This window comes from Otolemur garnettii, unplaced genomic scaffold, assembly GCF_000181295.1.
Source record: "Otolemur garnettii isolate 467f Iridium unplaced genomic scaffold, OtoGar3 scaffold00014, whole genome shotgun sequence".
NCBI lineage: Eukaryota > Metazoa > Chordata > Mammalia > Primates > Galagidae > Otolemur > Otolemur garnettii.
Genome location: NW_003852409.1, coordinates 19,775,529 through 19,794,667, shown reverse-complemented (window position 1 = coordinate 19,794,667; position 19,139 = coordinate 19,775,529). Strand labels below are relative to the sequence as shown.

The 19,139-nt window shown below is 43.6% G+C and overlaps 2 protein-coding genes across 6 annotated transcripts in view; one reads left to right on the top strand and one right to left on the bottom strand.

Annotated features, from left to right (window-relative positions):
- The window catches only part of ASTN2 (astrotactin 2), a 655,276-nt gene that overhangs the window by 418,121 nt on the left and 218,016 nt on the right, over window positions 1-19,139 (top strand). For 3 of the 4 annotated variants that reach the window (XM_012802449.1, XM_012802448.1, XM_012802450.1), the window contains exon 1: window positions 16,112-16,135. The exons of the other annotated variant lie outside the window; for it this stretch is intronic. The gene's annotated coding sequence lies outside the window, so the exon portion shown is untranslated. Of the gene's footprint in view, window positions 1-16,111; window positions 16,136-19,139 lie in introns of those variants that run through there. 4 annotated transcript variants of the gene reach the window in all.
- Window positions 2,915-15,892, bottom strand: TRIM32 (tripartite motif containing 32). 2 transcript variants are annotated; one of them, XM_012802451.1, is made up of 2 exons: window positions 15,821-15,891; window positions 2,915-6,300 (listed from the first exon to the last, which is right to left on the bottom strand). In XM_012802451.1, exon 2 carries the CDS (start codon window positions 6,218-6,220, stop codon window positions 4,259-4,261), a length of 1,962 nt encoding a protein of 653 aa, XP_012657905.1. In that variant the 5' UTR covers window positions 6,221-6,300; window positions 15,821-15,891; the 3' UTR covers window positions 2,915-4,258. The 2 variants fall into 2 exon arrangements, with proteins under 2 accessions (XP_012657905.1, XP_003785296.1); XM_003785248.3 differs by having other exon boundaries at window positions 3,212-6,297; window positions 15,821-15,892.

The following is a 19,139-nucleotide window of genomic DNA, read 5'->3' as shown; positions in this document are numbered from 1 at the left end:
TCATTTTCTTTTACCAGATGAAGAAACTTTAGCTCAGCAGAGTGATGACAGCTCATGAGTGAGACAAAGTCACAACACTTGGAGTAGTGAAGCAGCTGGGCCAAGGCACGGCTGATTCCAAAGTATATTTTTTTCAAACCACCATTCTAATGAAACACAATAAAATTAGAGCAAAGATTATGCAAACACATTGAGGGAAAACTCAACCATAATTCCAGTTGGTTAACAAATTAATGAAATCATAGAGCTAGAAGGGGTTTTGGGGACCTAGTGCAACATTCTTATAGAAAGGGAAACTGACATCCAGAGGTGTGGTGATCACCTGAGGGCACGTAGCCAGCTGCACTGTAGAGCTGTGATTCAGACACAGCCTTGACTCTAAGTCCAGTGATATTCCCATTAGAATATGCTACCTGTCCTGGAGCTGCCTCACTAACTTCAGACTTAGCCAGGGTCCCATGAATATTAATGATATTGACAAGATAAAGCCATAGGTCTGGAGTCTAAGTGTATTCTGCTAAACAGCCTTCTGCTTTACCAGAGCCCTGCCCAGGCATCTGCTGGTTCCTATCTGTAATTTGTTTTGAGATGCCTTGAGGGCTGCATATCTGAGTGCAAATCAGCATCCCAGTCAGGTGCAGGGGAGAGACCTGGTGAGTCACATACTAGGTTCTGCCTTCCATTACCCCCCTAGGGAGCAGGGTAACACTTCACTTTTAAGAGGCCATTAATTAGTACTAGATTAAAAGTACAACTACTTAAGCATTACTTGCCTTACCCAGAGGAACACTGTAAAACTCAAGCCAAGTTTTTCCTGATTAAAATAATGGCCGGCCTGCCCCTCTGCAGTCTAGCTCACACACTGGGATTGATTCTCACAGTAACTCGGACGCTGCCTACCTCTGGCCTTCGAGGAAGTTCAGGGTGCTAGAACACTAGATTTCAAACACTTCACACGACAAAGACTGTGGAATAATTTAAGAGGAAAAAGTTTTTCTTTTCTAAACACCCAGCAGAGTGCCTGCCCCACAGTCAGTGCTCAATAAACACTATATGAATCACTGCTTCCAAACCTTAAATTCTACATAAATTACTCAGAATAATAAAGGAAGGAGGAACTTCTTAACCAACGCTCATTGTTTGCCATGGGTCTCTTACATCCTTTATAAAATAGCTTGTGTGCATATCCCTTTTTATCTAATGTGAAGGGGTGGAAGGAAGATTCAGGTTACTATGGTCCAGTAAGTAAGACAAATAACATATTCTATACTAGGCAGTATGCTGTATGCTGGTAGTTAGCCTCCAGTAAAGCTCAGATATATGGACAGATAGTGTCAACACAGTGATTTATATAATAATAGAAACATGAAATGGAGATAGTAGAAGGAACAGGTGAACAGAAATATTTGGAGACTTGTGGCTACGGGGCAGAAGTTCCTCAGACAGCTTTTGATTGTCAAATAGAAATGTGTAACACAAGAAGGTAGGCAAGACGGAAGGTCTTGTTTGGGATGGTTGGGTCACCGCACACCAGCAGACATGAAGAAACTCAATAAAAGAAGTTAGTAACAGCTGTCATTTATTGAACATTGCAGGAATGAAACCAAGCATTTTCATATTTGTTATCTCACACCCCTCCTGGAGGTAGCGATCATTATTGTCATTTTTCTGAAGAAGAGTTACCTGGGTTGTCCAAGGCACGATGGCTAATAAGCTGGACCCGGAGGATTAGCAATGCTGCAGGTTACTGATTTTCCAGTTTTCCTAAAGTATTCTGTAGATTCCTAAGAGTTTGTCATGGTAGCACAGGAGGTGAAGGGAGGGGAGAAAACAGCCTCTTCTCCAGCTCCACAAACCTGCTTCCCTGAGCAGCTGCTCTTTGATCCATTTTACATAATAGACTTGAATATAAGACCTTGTTTAGATAAGGGTACTTTAAAAAACAAAACAAAACTAACTGTTGTAATTGAACAAATTAGTTTCTTGGGGCCATGGTGTGCAATTTAGTCAACATGGCAGGTAATTAAAAATAGACTATACTAAGCACAGCCTAAAATATTCACATTAAAGGGAAAACAAAGAAACAAACAAAAAATCTCATTCAGATCGCACTTCCATTCTGAGCAGATATCCGCTTTACTCGAGGGCCAAGGCATGAGTACAGTTTAGAGATGGGGATGGATCAAAATGCTGAATGCCAACCATTTCCTTCCAAAAGTCTGGGCAGCTGCAAGACTCCTGGCCACGTTTACCTCAAGCCAATCCACAATATCATATTCATTTCCTGCTTCAAACCATGTGTCAAAGACATGAGCTGCTGTTACTGCCTCAGCAAGTTCCTCACTGACAGCAAAAACAGATCTCCTGCTGCTGGTACCCCCACAGATAAAGTGGCTCTAATAACCAGTAGTCATTTGTGATGCACTTTTAATTGAATCAATTTCCTCTCAATTATACAATCTTTGCAAATCGGATGCAATTTCATAATCAGAACATAGGACTTTTTCAGGTGAAAAGCACAAGACAAACAAGTTCAAAATCGCTTTAATTACCTCTTTACCTGGCTTTTGGCAGCTGTCACGGAAGCAAAAAAACAAACAAACAAAAAAACTACACTATTACTATAAAAACAATTTTGAATAGCTCAGGTTAACAAATTGTATTTCCATGAAAGCAAGGGCTTGCCATCACCCCAGCACTCAAAGAGCAAGATAAATTTGCTTTGGTGTTTACCAAAGCCTGAGAAACCTTTTCAGATTCTCTCACTCACTTCTGATCTTCTTAAAAGCATACCATTATCTTCCTTTTTTTTTTTTGCATTTTTTTTTGGGGGGGGGCTGGGGCTGGGTTTTGAACCCACCACCTCTTGCATATGGGGCCAGCGCCTTACTCTTTTGAGCCACAGGCGCCATCCCTATCTTCCTTTTTTGAACTCTAATTATTACATAAAGATGTAACAAATAGAAGAGACTTGATTTAAAACAGCATGTTGGTGACTCTAACTTTGGGGACGATTGTGTACATATGTATGTGAGGGCAGGATTTGGACTGTCTTTATATAATGGTGCTTTTGGCTGACTTCCTGCTGGATGAGATACCTGTGGTCTCAAAGAATGCAGCGTCAGATAAAGAAGTAAAACATGGTATAAGTTAGCCCTCTCTTTCTCTCCCAAATCCCCTATTTAATTAAAAGACATGAACACCAGTGATAAAGAAACAGTTACCAATTATTTAATGCTTGATAGAGAAATGGAAATAAATCTTAAAACCAAATAGTATGCACTTACTTGAGGAAAATACAGAATAACGATCCAATAGTTTTGTCTGTTTTAGTAATGAAAATGAGATATGTGTACCTCCCCATTTTGGTGGCCCTGGCCTGTGTTGTACAATTCCTCAGACAACTCTTAGCACAGGCCAGTAGAGTGGCAGTATTAAAAATGACGAGGCCTAGGATCTATCCAAGTACGCTGACGATATTAATATTTAGGTTTGCTTATTCCCATCTTCCTATGTTTGGCATGATGCCAATCTGTATGTGCTTCTTTACAATGCAAGCAATTTCCAGCTGAAGTCTTCAACACCAATCGACTAGGGTCCATCCATCTTTGTCATATCTACCATGGCAGACAAATCCAAGATGGCATAGATCCTCCCACCGAGGGGTACTGCATCTTAAAGGGATTGTATGTTACCTCTGGTGGGACTAAATGAATAAGCTTTCACACAGGTAAAGGTGCTCAGACCTGAGACATCATGCTACAGGAATACGATGTCAAAGTGTCACTGAGAGGTGGAGCAGATCCTCCTGGAGCATGCACACTGAAACCAACCAGATTCGAAGAGAAAGCACTACAGATGAAGCACATAATAATAGGGAGGAAACAATGGACCAAGGACATCAAAGCCAAAAGCAAGAAATCAACAAGGATTTAATACAGGGGCAAATTTCAAACACAAGGCAAAAGGCTAAACGGACTCCCTCTACTGAAGCCTGGAAAGTGCTTAATGTCTAATCAAACTAACACTATCATAGGTCCTATTTGGACAGTACATCTGTTAAAGCTCTAAATTTAGGTGGGAGATGGGGAGAAATAACAACTTATAAAAAACACTAAAAGACAGTTTCTAAAATTTTAGGACTACCCAGCTGGAATTAGGACATAGGTTAAACCTACTCTATAGTACCATCAACAACCAAGGACTAAGGGAAGGGGAAGCTGGCTGGCGAGCAGAAGTAACTGGTATTTCTCATCCCCTAAGGGGTGGAATATCTTCTCAGATGGTAGGTGTAGATCTTGATGCAATGATCCCAACAGTCCAAGACCAGTAGCTGACCCTTAGGAGTCAGGGCAATGCCCACTGGACAGGTAAGTCCCTCTCGAATGAGGACACTGTAGCCTCCACCCTTAGGAAAATGGAGAATTTCTTTGCGACTGCTATCAGCTACAATGAGATCACCACGAGCATCCACGCACATGCCAGCAATGCAACGAAAATCCTCGTTCTCAGAGAAGAAGTGGCTAATCTGGCGGCCTAGCTGGCCATCAGGGCCCACAGAGCCAATAGAGAAGCCCCCCTCCAGGTGGTGCTCATTTTGCCGATTCTCCAGATTGAGACCCAAGCCTTGGGTGAAGTAGACGGTGCCCTCAGAATCACAGGTGACAAACTTGGGCCGCACAGCACTACAGAGGCAGCTGTATTTGACCACCCCAGCTCCTCGGTCAACAGTGAAACACCAAAGCTTTCCACCTTCCACATCAGTTACTACAAACTGGCCAGATGGCAGGGCTGTGATGCCCCATGGTTTGCTCAACTGGCTCCTGTGACAGGCCACGCAGTGGCCATCCAAGGTATATACCTTGAGGGAATTATCGTAGCTGTCAGTAACACCAATCAGCCCATGACAGTTCATGGCCACTGAAAGGGGAGTGAGATTAGGCAAATCAGCCCCAAGGAAGCTTAGCACAAAGCTGTCAATGCCACTGGGGCTGCGGCGGATTTCCTTCAAAAAACCCTTGCGGGTGAAGACTTGTATACGGTAGTTGCCACGGTCTGCCACCAGCACCTCGCCTTGACTGGTCACGTAGAGACTGACTGGAAGATTGAACATGCCTGGAGTGCTCCCTTTGGCCCCCATCTTCTTGAGAAAGAGGCACTGCTGGATACTGGAGGCTGCCTCGGGACCCCGCTGTTTCGCCGGTGAGGCTCTAGGGCTGGCAACCACTTCCTCGGGGCTCATGTCCATCTCTCTAAAGGTAACAGAGGTCGAGGCAGCAGAGGCTGCAGCTTCCATGGCCCAGGAATCTTCCATGTTAACTGTCCGGGGCTTCTTAACAGCCTGCCCAATTTGGAGGGGGCCAACATGGCCTACCTTAAGGAGCTCCACATCTTGCAGGGTGAGCTCCCGAGGCAAGCTGGCAGTGAGTTCTGGCTCCTCCTCATCAGCTGTCTCCTCCAGCAGTGCTACATCTGCCTGCTTGATCTTGGCCAGGAAGTAGTCACAGCGGGACACAGCCTGCACCTCTGCAATGTTAAGCAGGTAACTCTGCTCCTCCACCACCTGACTGTTGCACTTCTCAACCTCAGCTAGGGAGCCTGTGAAGAACTTCCGAGAGCGAGCCAGCTCCTCCTGGATCCTGCGCTCCTCGTGCCCATACTCCTGGAGAACTGCTTTATACCTTGCCTGAAGGTCCTTAGACACACCTTCCAAGGCTACCTTCCGCCGCTGCAGCTCGCCCATAAGCTCCCGCAGACGGGTCAACTTCTCTCCAAAGTCCCGACGCCGCTCCTCTGCGGCCTCTTTGACAGGAAGCGTACAGTGGCCAGGAGGTTGGTGGTCGGCCTCCCGGCAGGGCTCACACAACACCAAGCCACAGCTCCGGCAGAACTGCCGGGGCAGACGCCGCCCACAGGCCCGGCACATGAGCAGCCCCACGGCCTCGCTGAGCCCAGCTGTATCAATGATCTTCAGCACCGTCAGGTTGTCTGTCAGCTGGGTTAAGCTGGTTATGCGAGTGATCTTGCTACAGAAGGGACAGCGCACACCATTGATACTACTGGCCAACAGCTTCTCCAGGCACTGGCGGCAGATGGTATGGCCACAGTGCAGAAGCTTGGGCCGCAGCTGCTCTTCTGTGAAGGACTCCATGCAGATGGGGCATTCCAGCACTTCCCGGAGGGCATCCAGGTTCAGGTGAGAAGCAGCTGCGGCAGCCATTGCTCTTCTGTTTTAGGGTCCTACTAGCACAGCCCAGAACTGAATAGCTCAGTATTCATGCCCCAGAGGGTCAATTCCTGCTAAAGAGAAAAAAAAAAATCATTCATTTTCCACCGCCTGTACAAATTAATTCACTTAAGAAACATTTGGATAATAGCTATGATCACTCAGTCATCCCTGTATTTAACAACTCTTTTATGGAGGTTTATTATGTATTAGCTAATGGTGACATAGGGAAACAAAACAGACAAAGCATTGGCTAGAGGACAGTAATTCAGGTTCCAGAGTTGCAGATAATTACTTTGTTATGTGAACTCAGGAAGTAACTCAAACTTCCTAAGGCTGTTTCTACCTGATAAATAGAAATAATAATGGTGTGTATCTTACTTGGTAATTGTAAGAGTTAAAAAAAAGGATAAAGACAAACTTAGTATAGCACCTTCCAAGCAATATACTTGTAACAAATGCTAATGATTACTGTCATATTTTGTGAAGTTTTCAGTCATAATTTTTACTAGGAGCAAAGCATAGAAAAACTGCCTGCAGTGAAAGGAAAAAAGTGTAACATGGAGATCCATGGGATGTTCTGCATTGCGTGAGAGTCTACCTAGAGGAATTGGGGAAGGCATCTCAGAAGCGGTGGCACTTCTAAGATACATCTTAAAAGAAACAAGACAATGAGGGACAAGGAAAATTGTGTGAGCAAAAGTATGGAGATTTTTCATTTATTATGTCATAGAGTTTACTGTATCACGTTTGGGGCCTAGGAATCATCCAGAGACATAGAGAATCAAGATGATTAGCTTTAGGTGATCTGCAAAACATTAGATCAGAAAATATGTATTTTCCCTATTCAACTATCCTCCTTCCTACTCACCTATCTACCCATCTAAGTCTAGGTATCATGTATTATACTAGATACTGAGAAGGCTTCAGGATACAGATCCTGCCCTTCAGATGCTCCAATTTTAGGAAAGGAAACATGTCAGTAGATAATAATCAAAGCAGAAACTACTCTCATTAATATCAAACCTAAGTTTGATAGAGATTGGGATAGAATCATTCTAGCTTAAATGAAAACAGAATTTTCAAAAGGCCATTTGATATTGGCCTTACAGGTGCATAGACAGGTGGAGATGGAAGAAAGGAGTCCCAGGCAAAGGAACAGTTTTAATAAATGTTAGAAAGCAAGGGGAAGCACAAGTTGTGTGTACTGGAAAGAGAACAGAAGACACTTAGCCTCTCTGTGTTTTATTTTCTTCATCTGTACAATAGAAATAAGACTGCTAGAATTAAATGAAATAATACATGTCTTTTACAGAACACTAATATTTGGCTCTGCAACAAAAAAATCCTTAAATTAATTTCTCATCCTTATATTAAAACTGTGGGAGAATATAGGGAACACAGAGTAACAGGTATGGAAAAGTAAATTGGAGACTGATTCTAAAAGATTCAGAGCCAAAGTGAGACTTCTGTGTTTCATTTTCAAGGGTGTGGTAAAGCAGTGAATGTTCTGGAGAAAGGAACTGATACGATCTAAGCTGGAATGGAGTGGGGGAAAACAGGTTTGGAGCTATAGCAAAAAGGTAATGGGGGGGGGGTCTGAACTAGGGAGCGGGTAATGAAATGGAAAGATGATGCATCCAACCAGTGGTCCAGAATTGTAATCAGTAAAATTTCAAAGCTCAGTGGATTATGGCAGGATAGTGGTGAACAGCTAAGACAGCCAAAGGCTCAAGCCCAGATGACTTAAAAACTAGTAATGCCTCATCAAGACCAATTTATTTCTTTCTGGCTTTGGAGTACCGGCTGTTTCACCCAATGCTTATTATGAACACACCCTCTCTGTGGACGCAGGGAAATCTCAGTGTTCTGCAGTCTTATGCCATTGTCAGTTTATAGCTAAAATTAGAATGGCTAGGTCTCGCAAGGTGAGGCACCTGGCTAAATTCAGCTGTTCTTAAATGCAGAGCCTACGGCTACACCTGTGCAGTCTTGGGATCTGCAGATGGTCAACCATGGAGGAGGAGGAGGTGGTGAAGGGCAAGTTAGCTTGGTTTTGAGGACAGGGCAGCTATCTTAGGAAGGCTTTGCACATGACATCAACTTTTTCTCCAGGCATACAGAAGAAAGCAGTCACGTTATAACAACAAATTTCCACCATATGTAACTTTGAAATGCAATCTGACAATGACAAGTACTTCATAGCAGACAAGCACAATCTACCTGAACTCAATCCTACCTCCCTGAAATCCCACTTCCTTTTTACTGCAAGAGAAACAGTATGTATCTAGTGCCTACTACGTGACAGATACCACAGTCATTTAATCTCACTTAATCTTCATGATGACACTATGAAGTAGGTAATATTTTTATTAGCCTATTTTAAAGATGAGGAAACCAAAGTTTAGAAAAATGGGCCCAGGTCATGTACCTCAAACATGGTTGAACCTTGCAGTACAGATATTTTTTCTCTGTTTAACCCAGTATTATATTTGAAGCTGTTTCTCTTACTGTCATACAACAATTATTAACAAGTGTTCTCTAGACCATCATCTGGGAAATGCTGCCTTATAACATATAAATTTTCTCCATAGGAAGAAGGAATAATAACATAGTTATGAGATTCTGTTGCTATAGAGTAGGTTAGATGGATTTATTAGCTGACTGACCCACTCCCACACACCAGCCTTGAAACTCATTATAACTCAAATCCATGCCTCAACAAAGTATAAATTACTGCCTATCATGAGCCTATAGATCTCATGTGGATAAAGGAAACTGAATGGTGAATTCTTAAAATGCCATGGGTCTAGGGACAAATAATATAAGAAATACCGATGGAAGCCTCAATTCAGGATCCGTGCAGTTTTCTCAATTCTAAACCAATAGCTTTAGTTCTCTCTTCTATCATCTGGGACAAAAGACTGAGGGCAACATTTGGTGGCTGGATCCAGACCATGTTACCTTCCGATGTACAAGGATATCTATGTTCTTCCCAGAGCTAGCCCTGCAGATCAGCTAATTAAACAAGTCTGCCAACTCATAAAAATAGCAGCAAATTCTTTTCCCCAGTTTTCTGGAATATCATACCACCTTTTTTAATTAAAAAGCTTCCTGCCTCTCTAAGTCATCAGCTTAAAAAAATGAATTTACTGTGCCCCAAATGATCACAGCTGACTGCAGCTTCCGCAGGCTCTCTGAGGATATCAGGAGTTCCTGCCCTGAAGCTGCCATGCTTTTCCAGGAAAACATGAGTTATTATCACTGAAGGATGAGGCAGAGAGATAGCCTCGGACCTTGAAAAAGCCAGAACAACTTTTCCCATTTTGATGACCTGAAAACACTGCTTTCTGAAGGACCTAGCCTGAATGGAGCTATGAGACAGGCAGATAGAGACTTCAGAAGGGCACATCTAGTCATTATTCTTAAAACTGAGAATGACTCACATGGAAGGTCCAACTGACCTCAGTCTCTCTGAAATATTACATAGGTGAAAGGAATCATCTTACTATCCCCAAGTCTTTAAGTAACCTACCATTTTCTGCCAGCTATAAAATCTGAGGCCAACCAGGATGAACTCCCAAGATGCTGTATTTATGATCTTGACTCTGTTCACAATCCCTTCAACGTGTTTCCTGCTGTGCACTTTGTACCATCAATTCTTGACCTCCAAACTCATCTCGATTTAGGTCATCCCTCTTCCCTCCCCACTCTGATCTGCTGAGCTCATCTCCTCAGCTCCAGATGAGAACCTGCCCCTTAAGGTTTGTTGTCTGTTCTGGCTACCCTAAGACCCAGAAAAATTACTTAATTATACCCTAGCCTGATCTAGCCTATTCTGGACCACTGGGTTTTCTCCAGTACATGAGCTAACTAACCAAGGGTAGTAGAAAAACCAAACAAAACAGGAAAATGAATGTCAAGGTGAGACAGGACCTGGGATCAAATCTTGGTACTGCCATTTATAAGCCGGAGGACAATGAGCAATTTATTTAACCTCTCTTAGCCTGTTTTCTTAGCTTTATAAAGAGATTATTGTAATGACTAGGGATAATCCATTTGAAGTACTTAGCTGGACAGTGGTAGGTGTGCCATGCAAGAATGCTAATTATCATAATTTTAGTAATTTTTGGTTGCAAAAAGAGTATTAATAATAACATCTAGTAGTAGTATTAACGAAGCATTCAGTTTACAAACTAAATTTTGAAAGGATTGAGAACCTTTCCTTTCATGGCATATAAAGATAATAAAAGGTCAGCTTTGGAGAAATTTGATTGAGAGTGCTAGACATCCAGGCTACAAACCGGGTGTCCTCAAACTACAGCCCGTGGGCCACATGCAGCCCACCTAGGACATTTATCCAGCCTGCTGGGTGTTTTTGCCACCGCTGCCTGTCCTGCTTAGCAGCTGACTCATCCCAGGGCCCACAGTCTGGCCCTCCAACGGTCTGAGGGACAGTGAACTGGCCCCCTATTTAAAAAGTTTGAGGACCCCTGCTACAAACCAATGAACAAATGAATTCACAACTTCTCTACCCCAGAAAATAAGCTACAACAGCTCCTTCTACCAGACACTAAATGTGGAATGACAGGATTGGTAGTAATCTCTAGAGCAATGTAGATGGGAAACTGAGACCAGGAAAGGGAAATGAAGATTTCAAATCGCTCAGCAGAACTAGAACTAAAAGGAAAGGTTGAACCTAAGAGTAGATTAAGAAAGGAATCAAGGAATCAAGCTTTCTGGATTTGAATCCCAGTTCAACCACTCTGGAGACTTGGGCAAGAAGTTACTTAACTTCTCAAGTTCTCAGTTTATCTATGAAAAGGACCTTTTAAATAATATTTTCCTCGCAGGTTCTTGTTAAGATTAGATGAGATTATGTGTTTAAAGCACTAAGTGCAGGATCAGGCCAGGCATAAAATTAACAACAGTACAGTAAATAATAGCTTTTAATATTATTAGCAGTGGTAGTAGCTAATGTTGCCACCACCCAACCTAAGAAAAGAGACACTTCTCAACAGGCAGACTGCATGTAAGTCATCAGATACATATATTTACATAATAAAAATTCTGAGCCTTCCTGGAGATTATTTTACCTGATCTCAGTATCAAGACAGATGACCTAAGATTGCAAATCTTCATCCTCCGCCTGAAACCGCACCATGGGGTAGCTCTCTAGATGTCTCTTATTTCCATACCTGTATCAGCCCTGAGGGGCTCTGGCCATGAGCAAAGCCAGACAACTTGAAACAAATCTTACTGAGCAGGTATTGTGAGTCCGCCTTTGTGAAAGGCACTGGAGATACGATTTTGAGCAAAAACATACAAGAATACAGCTTTCACCTAAAAGCTAGAATACATGTAAATTCCTACATTTCCTGTCACGAGACTTAAAGAGCCAGCCTACCATTGAAACACTCCCCTGCACTGACTGGGTTTCCTGAGGCAAGGTTTATCCCATTTATGTAAGCTTTCTAACCTGCATTTATTCCTCATGCGTTTTAATGTAATGGCACCAAAGACCACTAGCAAGACTGATTTTTAGGAGGTCACTAACATTCACCTAGTCTTGTGTGTGGGAGAGGATTCTGATGAAGCTTACTTGGGGCATTTAAGGTATCTGCACACAGTTAAGATTAAATTCAACAAGTAGGGCCTTATAGGGAAACAGAGGCATGCTTCCAAAGTTGTACTGGTCTGGGACACATACAACTACCCAGAGGAAATATGTTTGTGGAAAAGGAAAATTTAGCTAAACTATGTCAAGGTCAGATTAAATCAATAATAGTGTTTGCTGGAAAAAAAAAATCCTTGCCTGTTGTCTCTGTCTTCCTCTAACGCTGCAGGACCTAAAAGGGTCCCCTTGCACCTTCCACAAACATTTGGGTAACACCTACGCTGCCAATGTGACTCAAAAAACACGCGATAGGGAAAAATCAACAGCCTTTTCTCAGGAGATCGCCAACTCATCTTGACCCACTCAACTCTGTGTTCAGTTCTTTTCTCTACATATAATGTGTGTACCTTCAATTATGAGATTTTGATAAAAGCATCGGGAAGATCCTGGGAAAGGAACAAAAAAGGATGAAAATTTGGGGGAGACTTGAAGAGTCCACTTTGGATCATCAGAATCGGGCAATGTAACACTCAGTTCTCTTGCAGCACTCCCTTCCTCTCCTAATTACCACCTCGCCTAAAGCAACTATTTATTGTTACCTGTTCTCATAATAACCATGTGAAGGATGTATTATTATTCTTTAAAAATAAGGAAACCAATGCTCAGAGAAAGCAACCTGTCCAAAGTCTCAAAGCTTATAAGAAGTAGAACAGGGATTCAAATCCCAGGGACAACTCTCAGCCATAAAAACCACACTGACTAAAAAGATGTGTGATAGTTCCCTACCTCGAGGCAGAGTCTGGCTGAGAAGCTGGTAAAAACATGTAGGAGTGATTTTTAAATCTGATTGTTCTACCAGAAAGACATAACGGAGGGAGTGTCACAAAGGCAGCACAGTGTCCATGAACAATGATCTACTTCAAGGGCCTTATATAAGCTTTTGAGATTCCGACCACTCTCCAGACATAGGTATAGAGGGTCTTACAGGTTGGAAAAGCTCTTTTAATAAAACTAGAACACTATATCATAGGACTCAGACAGATCTGGGTTTGCATCCTTGCTTTGCCACTTGCTATGTAGCCGTGGATAAGTCATTTAACCTACTGGTTTTTGTATCTGTAAAATTAGGGAATAACAGATTGTTGGCAGGATTGATTAAGATAATGCACAGAATAAGTGCTCAATAAATGGCATTCAACTTTTTTTTTAATAAATTGAGGCTGACAGGACAAGTGCTTGTCCAAGTTCACATAATAAGTTAGCAGCAGAGTTAGAATGTGGACTTCAAGCCCTTGATTCCCAGGCTGACTTAATTTCCATCACATATTTTCCTTAGGGATGTGCCTGTACATTCCAGCTAAGTCTCTTGCCCTCAGATGCAATCCAGCTTTGTTTCTGAACTGGCTTCAGCAATTCTGTAGCTAGTCTTAGAGCTGATTCTACTAGTCTGTCCAGGGGAAAGTAAAAGAGACCATGTAGAACAGTAGTTATCTTCCGAGCATGACTGCCTTCTGCCTCTGTCTACGCCATAATTGTTTTTTCAAGTTAATGCCTCCAAACTTCACCCGTTAGTCCCTTGTACCTCATCCTGCCTGCTATCTTCAAGGTCCTCCCCTTATCTGCCCACTGGTCCTGGGCTAAGAGCAAACCAAGCACAAAGTCCAGGGCTCCTCCCGACCTAATCAGATTTAACCCTGGCCCGCTTTTTTAGAGTTCAATCTGATAGTGATACTCACTGGACAATCTTCTTTTCCATTAGAGGGGAATGGGCTAAGAAGAAAAGACTGAACAGACCCCAGCAAGGAAGAAGCCAGCAAAGAGGGAACATCCAGTTACAGAGATCAGAGTGTGAGCTTGACTCTGCTGTTCCTCCCTATGGAGCCTTCAATAAGTCACTTCCTAAGCCTTAGTTTCCTCCCATGTAAAACTAGATATGGTAGACCCTAGTTAGAAGGGCTGTTATGAAGACTGAGCGCAAAAGTAGATATAAAACTAAAAATTACTAAATTTTGAGTACTTACTAGGTGCCATAAGAACTCTGATTTACTTCACTAAATCCTCACAATAATCCGATGACGTAGGTCCTATTATTGTAACACCACTTTATAGATGCAGAGTCAACAAGGCACTTGGTGAAGCAGGATCTGAACCCAGGATACCTGACACTAGGGCAAAGGTATCTCTCAATATTGGCACTACTGACATTTTAGGCCAGAAAATTCTTCATTTTGGGGACTATCCCATGCATTGAAAGAAGCTTAACAGAACCCCTGGCGTCTGCCCGAGAGGCAAGTAGTACCACCCAGTTCAACTTTGAACAACCCAAAATGTCTCCAGACATTGCCAAATACACCCTATTTAAGAACTACTAGAGTCTGACATAGCACTAAATGCTCACATAAAAGTTTCCCTTTTTCGTTTTGTTTTTCTCCCAACACAAACACCTCATTCACAGAGCCATGGCCTCTTCAAGGTGTAATGGGCCCTATATAGCAGTGGTTCTCAACCTGTGGGTTGCAACCCCTTTGTAACAATGAAAATACATCATGGCATTAGGAAGGTTGAGAACCACTGCTATACAGGATTAATTCCGACTTGAGATAATGTCCCTCTCATTTTTCTAGAGATCTCATACTCTTTGCTATCACAATTGGGGGTACAAAGAAAGGGGACTTAGGCAGATGACCTTGAATAGTTTCCAACTTCATCCTCCCTTTGGTGATTCTTTTCTTCTCCAAAGCACTTTTAGCAGATGCAGGTGGGAGTTGTCAAAGTGGTGTTAGGGGCAGTATCAAGCCTGCCTCATGATAAGGGATCTTTGGTTAATAAGGAAGGAAGATTCTGCCCGTTCTCAGGGCTTGCCACACTCCTTCAGGATCTCAGAAAACTTATCAATTTGTTCCGGGACCCCTGCACTCTGCTAAACTTTATACACACACAGTACATTATTTTTAAGTTCTTGGGTCCCCAGAACTCCCTCTACTTCCCATGCAGAGACCAGAAAAATTCCTTTAGTAGCCCAAGACATCAACTCACAAATCTACTCAGAGTTCAGTTAGCCCAGTTAGGGCAGTACCTTACCATTCAATCCTCTCCAAACTCTATTCCCAACCCTTTTACTGCAGAATTCCAATCTTTTGGTCTCTATTATTGCAATCCTCACCAATTCTTCCTTCATATGCTCCAAGCCCCTCTTAGATCCTTTAATCCCTGATTCCAAATCTCTGCAGCATTCAGTCCTGCATTCCAGTTCAACACCCCAATCCCATAGCTCAGATTCCTGCTCTCCTGTTTCATTCCATCAGTCACTGTGCCACCCTCAAACCCTACTCCTTCCTTTTGTACCCACCCCTTGTGATGTGTTGCCTTCAGATCATAGCCAGTTCCCTTCTTTTTGCTAACAAGACTCGGCTTCCCACTGATTCCCCTCAGAACTCACCTCTACTCCTCAATCGTACCCTGATCCCACTCCAGAAAAATCCTTTCTCATTAGCAATCGGGATCGCCCTAGATCTTGCTGTCTGGTCGCCGTTCTTGCACATTGCCAGATGCCTAGCGCCCCCAGATTCCCTCAGATCTCACCATGGGCCCCCAACTGCTTCACATTTCTGAAATTTTGCACCTAGATCCCTCCAGGGCCTTCAGCTTCCCTCCCATCTCACAGATGCTACACGCCGTCCCTCCTCAGGGTCCCCACATTACCTCATACCTCCTGAGATGCTGCAACCGCAAATCTTCTCCGAGCCCCTCGCTCCCCTCCCCCAGCTGACCGGGCTCAGCCCCATCGAATCCCTCCCGAGCCTGCCCCTCACGGCCCCACCCCCACCCCGGTTCTGCCCCTCAGATCCGGTCCCCAAACCCTGATTCGGGCATGGACCAGCGCTGCACCCCAGTACGGACTCCTGTCCCGCTGCTCAGCCACCGATCGCCACTCCAGCGGCGGTCCCGGGTCCCCAACCCTCCTTCCCGCCCCCTACCTGACCGCCCGCGGTTCCGACGCGTCCAACGCTGCCAGCCCACCCGCTCGCCGCCCTCTGCGCACGCGCCGCCGCGGGCCCCTTGTCCTGCGCCAATTCGTAGCGACACCTGTCCATCATTATGCCCCGCCCCACCCCGGGGCATGCTGGGGTTTGTAGTCTACCGAATGTGAGCGCTCGGGGCCCAGCGGCCCAGTAGGGGTGAGCGTTCAGCTAAGAACTCAGAACATTAGCAACACATAATCCTGCTTTCTGTCCCCTTTGTACAGATGAGCCGAGGCCCACGGGCGAAAGGGGCCTGCCTAAGTTCACTCAGTGAGTCAAAAACTAACCAGAGCCCGTGAGTCGTGACTCTAGTCTCTGTGTGAACCCGTTTGCTAAACCATGGCCCTCGGGAGTGGTCCTCGTCAAAGCGGTGGCACCTCACAGCAAAGACCTCTGAACCTCAGCTTTCCCATCTGAGGAATGGGCCAAGGGAAGAATAAAACTTCCCTTCTGGAGCAAAAGCACCCTTGGGAAGGAATGTTTTGCCTACTTAGCTTGGAGGCTAACAGCAAAGGTAGAGGAAGAGAGAACACTCTGCAGCCCCTCGAACTGAAGCTACCCAGGACCCCAAGTGCAAGTCTAGCTTTGGGGAGCAGAGGGTGCGGTGGGGTGAGAGGAGGCTTACTCGGTAAGAAAGTGTCTGCCCTGCTGGCTGGCCATGACCTACCTACTTGCAGTCTCTAAGGTAGTTTGAGGTCATTTACAGCTTCTGAAAGTGACATACTCTGTAGCTTAGGAACGCAGAGGAGTTTCAAGTAAGATTGGCTCGCATTTGAAATTCCACTCAGCTATGTGACACTGCACAAGAAGAAAACAACAAACAAAACCAGCAACAAAACCATCATCTTTGAGCCCTTGGTGTGTGGCTATGGTAAACGCTTCACATGCAAAGTTTACTTAGTCCTCATAAGATGGTATGAGGTAGGGAGCCCAGATGTCTAGGTGATTAAATAGCAGGGTCAACTGTTCCTTTGTGTTTGGAGCCCAGATTGGACCCAGTTTTGAGAACCCACCCTCTCGATCTAGTTTAATCTCTCTCCTCATTTCTAATTAAGAAGGTGAGATTTGTTATGATGGTTAACCGAGACCGTGAATGGATTGCGCTTAAGGGGGACTGTGGGTGCTGCTGTGGCAGCTGGCTCCGCCCGCAGGAAACAGCCAGTACACGGAGTGAAAGTACAAGCTTGCAAGCGGTGAGGCTCCCCATAGGTGCAGGAGAGCCTCGAGTAGCCTGGCCTTTTATTGAAACGACATATAGCAAGTGTGGGAGACCCCACGTGCAAGGTCTACGTGCTTAAGGATCTCTACGAGCGCTTTCCCCATGGGCTCAATTTCCACCCTGATGCACCACAAATGTTCAAAGTCCAACACCTGCTTTATTAACAGCCACGGATCTTATCTCTTTAGGGCACTAAGTCGCTTGAGACTTGTCTCCAGGCTGAAAACATCTCCATCTCCTATTCCCAGAGCGTCCCTCAAGAACTATGACCATTCCTATAAGCACCCTGCTCAGTCTCTTATTTTAAAATTGTAATTACCAAGCGAGAGATATGAAGGAGTTGGTGTCAAATGGTTTCTATATTACACCCCCTTCTCAGACCAGGTAGGGAGACTTAGCACCCTGTTTGCTGAGAACCAAAGTTGCCAGCCCAGAGTCTCACTCAGTTTGGGACTGTTCATAGTTTTATAGGTGTACGTACATATGTTTATACATGTGATATGTATCAATAGGTATGTAGATGTTTCTCTAACACATGATGTTTCTAGGAAAGGTAAGGGTACTCCTAGAAGTCTAGAGTTGTAGCTCAAGCATCCCTTTGGGAAAAAAAAATCTCTTTTCTCTTAAATAATATCAATCTTTGACTATCTTTTTCTTTTAAAGTTTAAATTGCTTACCAGTTAATTACCTTCCTTATCACAAAATCTTAGAGTAAAATAAGCATTTTGGAGAAGTGCATTCTTTTTTTATACCATAGCTTTGCATACAAGGGAAAATTATTAGCATTCCTCTTGACACAGAGATATTTTGTTTTACTTAATTAAATTTGATTAATTATTTGTTTTTGAAGACAAGGTCTTGCTCTGCTACCCAGGCTGGAGTGCATCTGTGCAATCATAGCTCACTACAGCTATGAACTCCTAGGCTCAGGAGATCCTCCTGCCTTAGTCTCCAGACTAGCTAGGAGTGCCAGACCATGCCACCACACCTGGATAATTTTTTATTTTTTGTAGTGATGGGGGTCTCACTATGTTGCTCAGGCTGGTCTCAAATTTTCAGTCTCAAATGATCCTCCTGCCTCCCAAAATGCTGGGATTACAAATGTGAGCCACCCTGCTCAACCCCAGAGATGTTTTAAAAGTATTCTTTATGGGGTACTTTAAATACTCTTCATTCAGCATTGTCATTTAACGCTTTTTCATTTAACATTTAAATCACACCTGCATAAGTTTTCTAGGTCTGTGGTAATAGAGTAACTTTATTCTCTTACAATTCTGGAGTCTAAAAGAGTGAAAGCAAGGTGCCAGCAGGGCTGTGCTCCCTCCAGTTCTTGTAGGCAAAGATCCTTCTTTGCCTCTTAGAGTTTGTGGTGGCCCTGGGCATTCCTTGGCTTGTGGGAGCATAACCCCAGTCTCTGTCTTCCAAGGGCATTGTCCTCTGAGTGTCCTCTTGTGCCTTCTTATAAGGATGTCAGTCGAATTGGATTAAGGGTGTGTTATAGTCCAGTATGACATCTTAACTGATCACAGCTACAATCACCTATTTTCAAATAAGTTCACATTCTGACATACTAGAAGTTAGGCTTTCAACATATATGTTTTCTTTTTTTTTGGTTTGGGGGTGGGACATAATTTAACTGATAATAGTACCCTATGAGCTAAATATTGTTTTCTTCCTTTATAAGGAAAATCACTATTTCTCTTTTATTCCTTTAAAATAGGGACAACAATAGATAAATAGGATTCTTAGGAGCAAAATGCAATATCCGATATAGAACCCTTAGCACTCTGCTTAACATAGTAATTATATAGCATAATATAGCATGTGTTATTAATCAGTTTGCTTATTGAAGACACCATTGTCTAGGAAGAATGAGGATTTTACAATCTGAATCAGTTAGAACTTCATTCAGAGGAATAGATTAGACGATAACTGGAGTAATGCTTGATAACTTCTTGCAACTGACAAGTTTTGTAACCTTGAGCGCTTTACTTAAGCCTCTCTGTACTTCCCTTTCCTCCTCTGCAAAGTAGGAGTAATAGAAGGTACCAATCC

Coding starts and splice junctions, on each gene's coding strand:
- TRIM32 (XM_003785248.3), bottom strand. CDS start 6,220: ATGGCTGCCGCAGCTGCTTCTCACCTGAACCTGGATGCCCTCCGGGAA.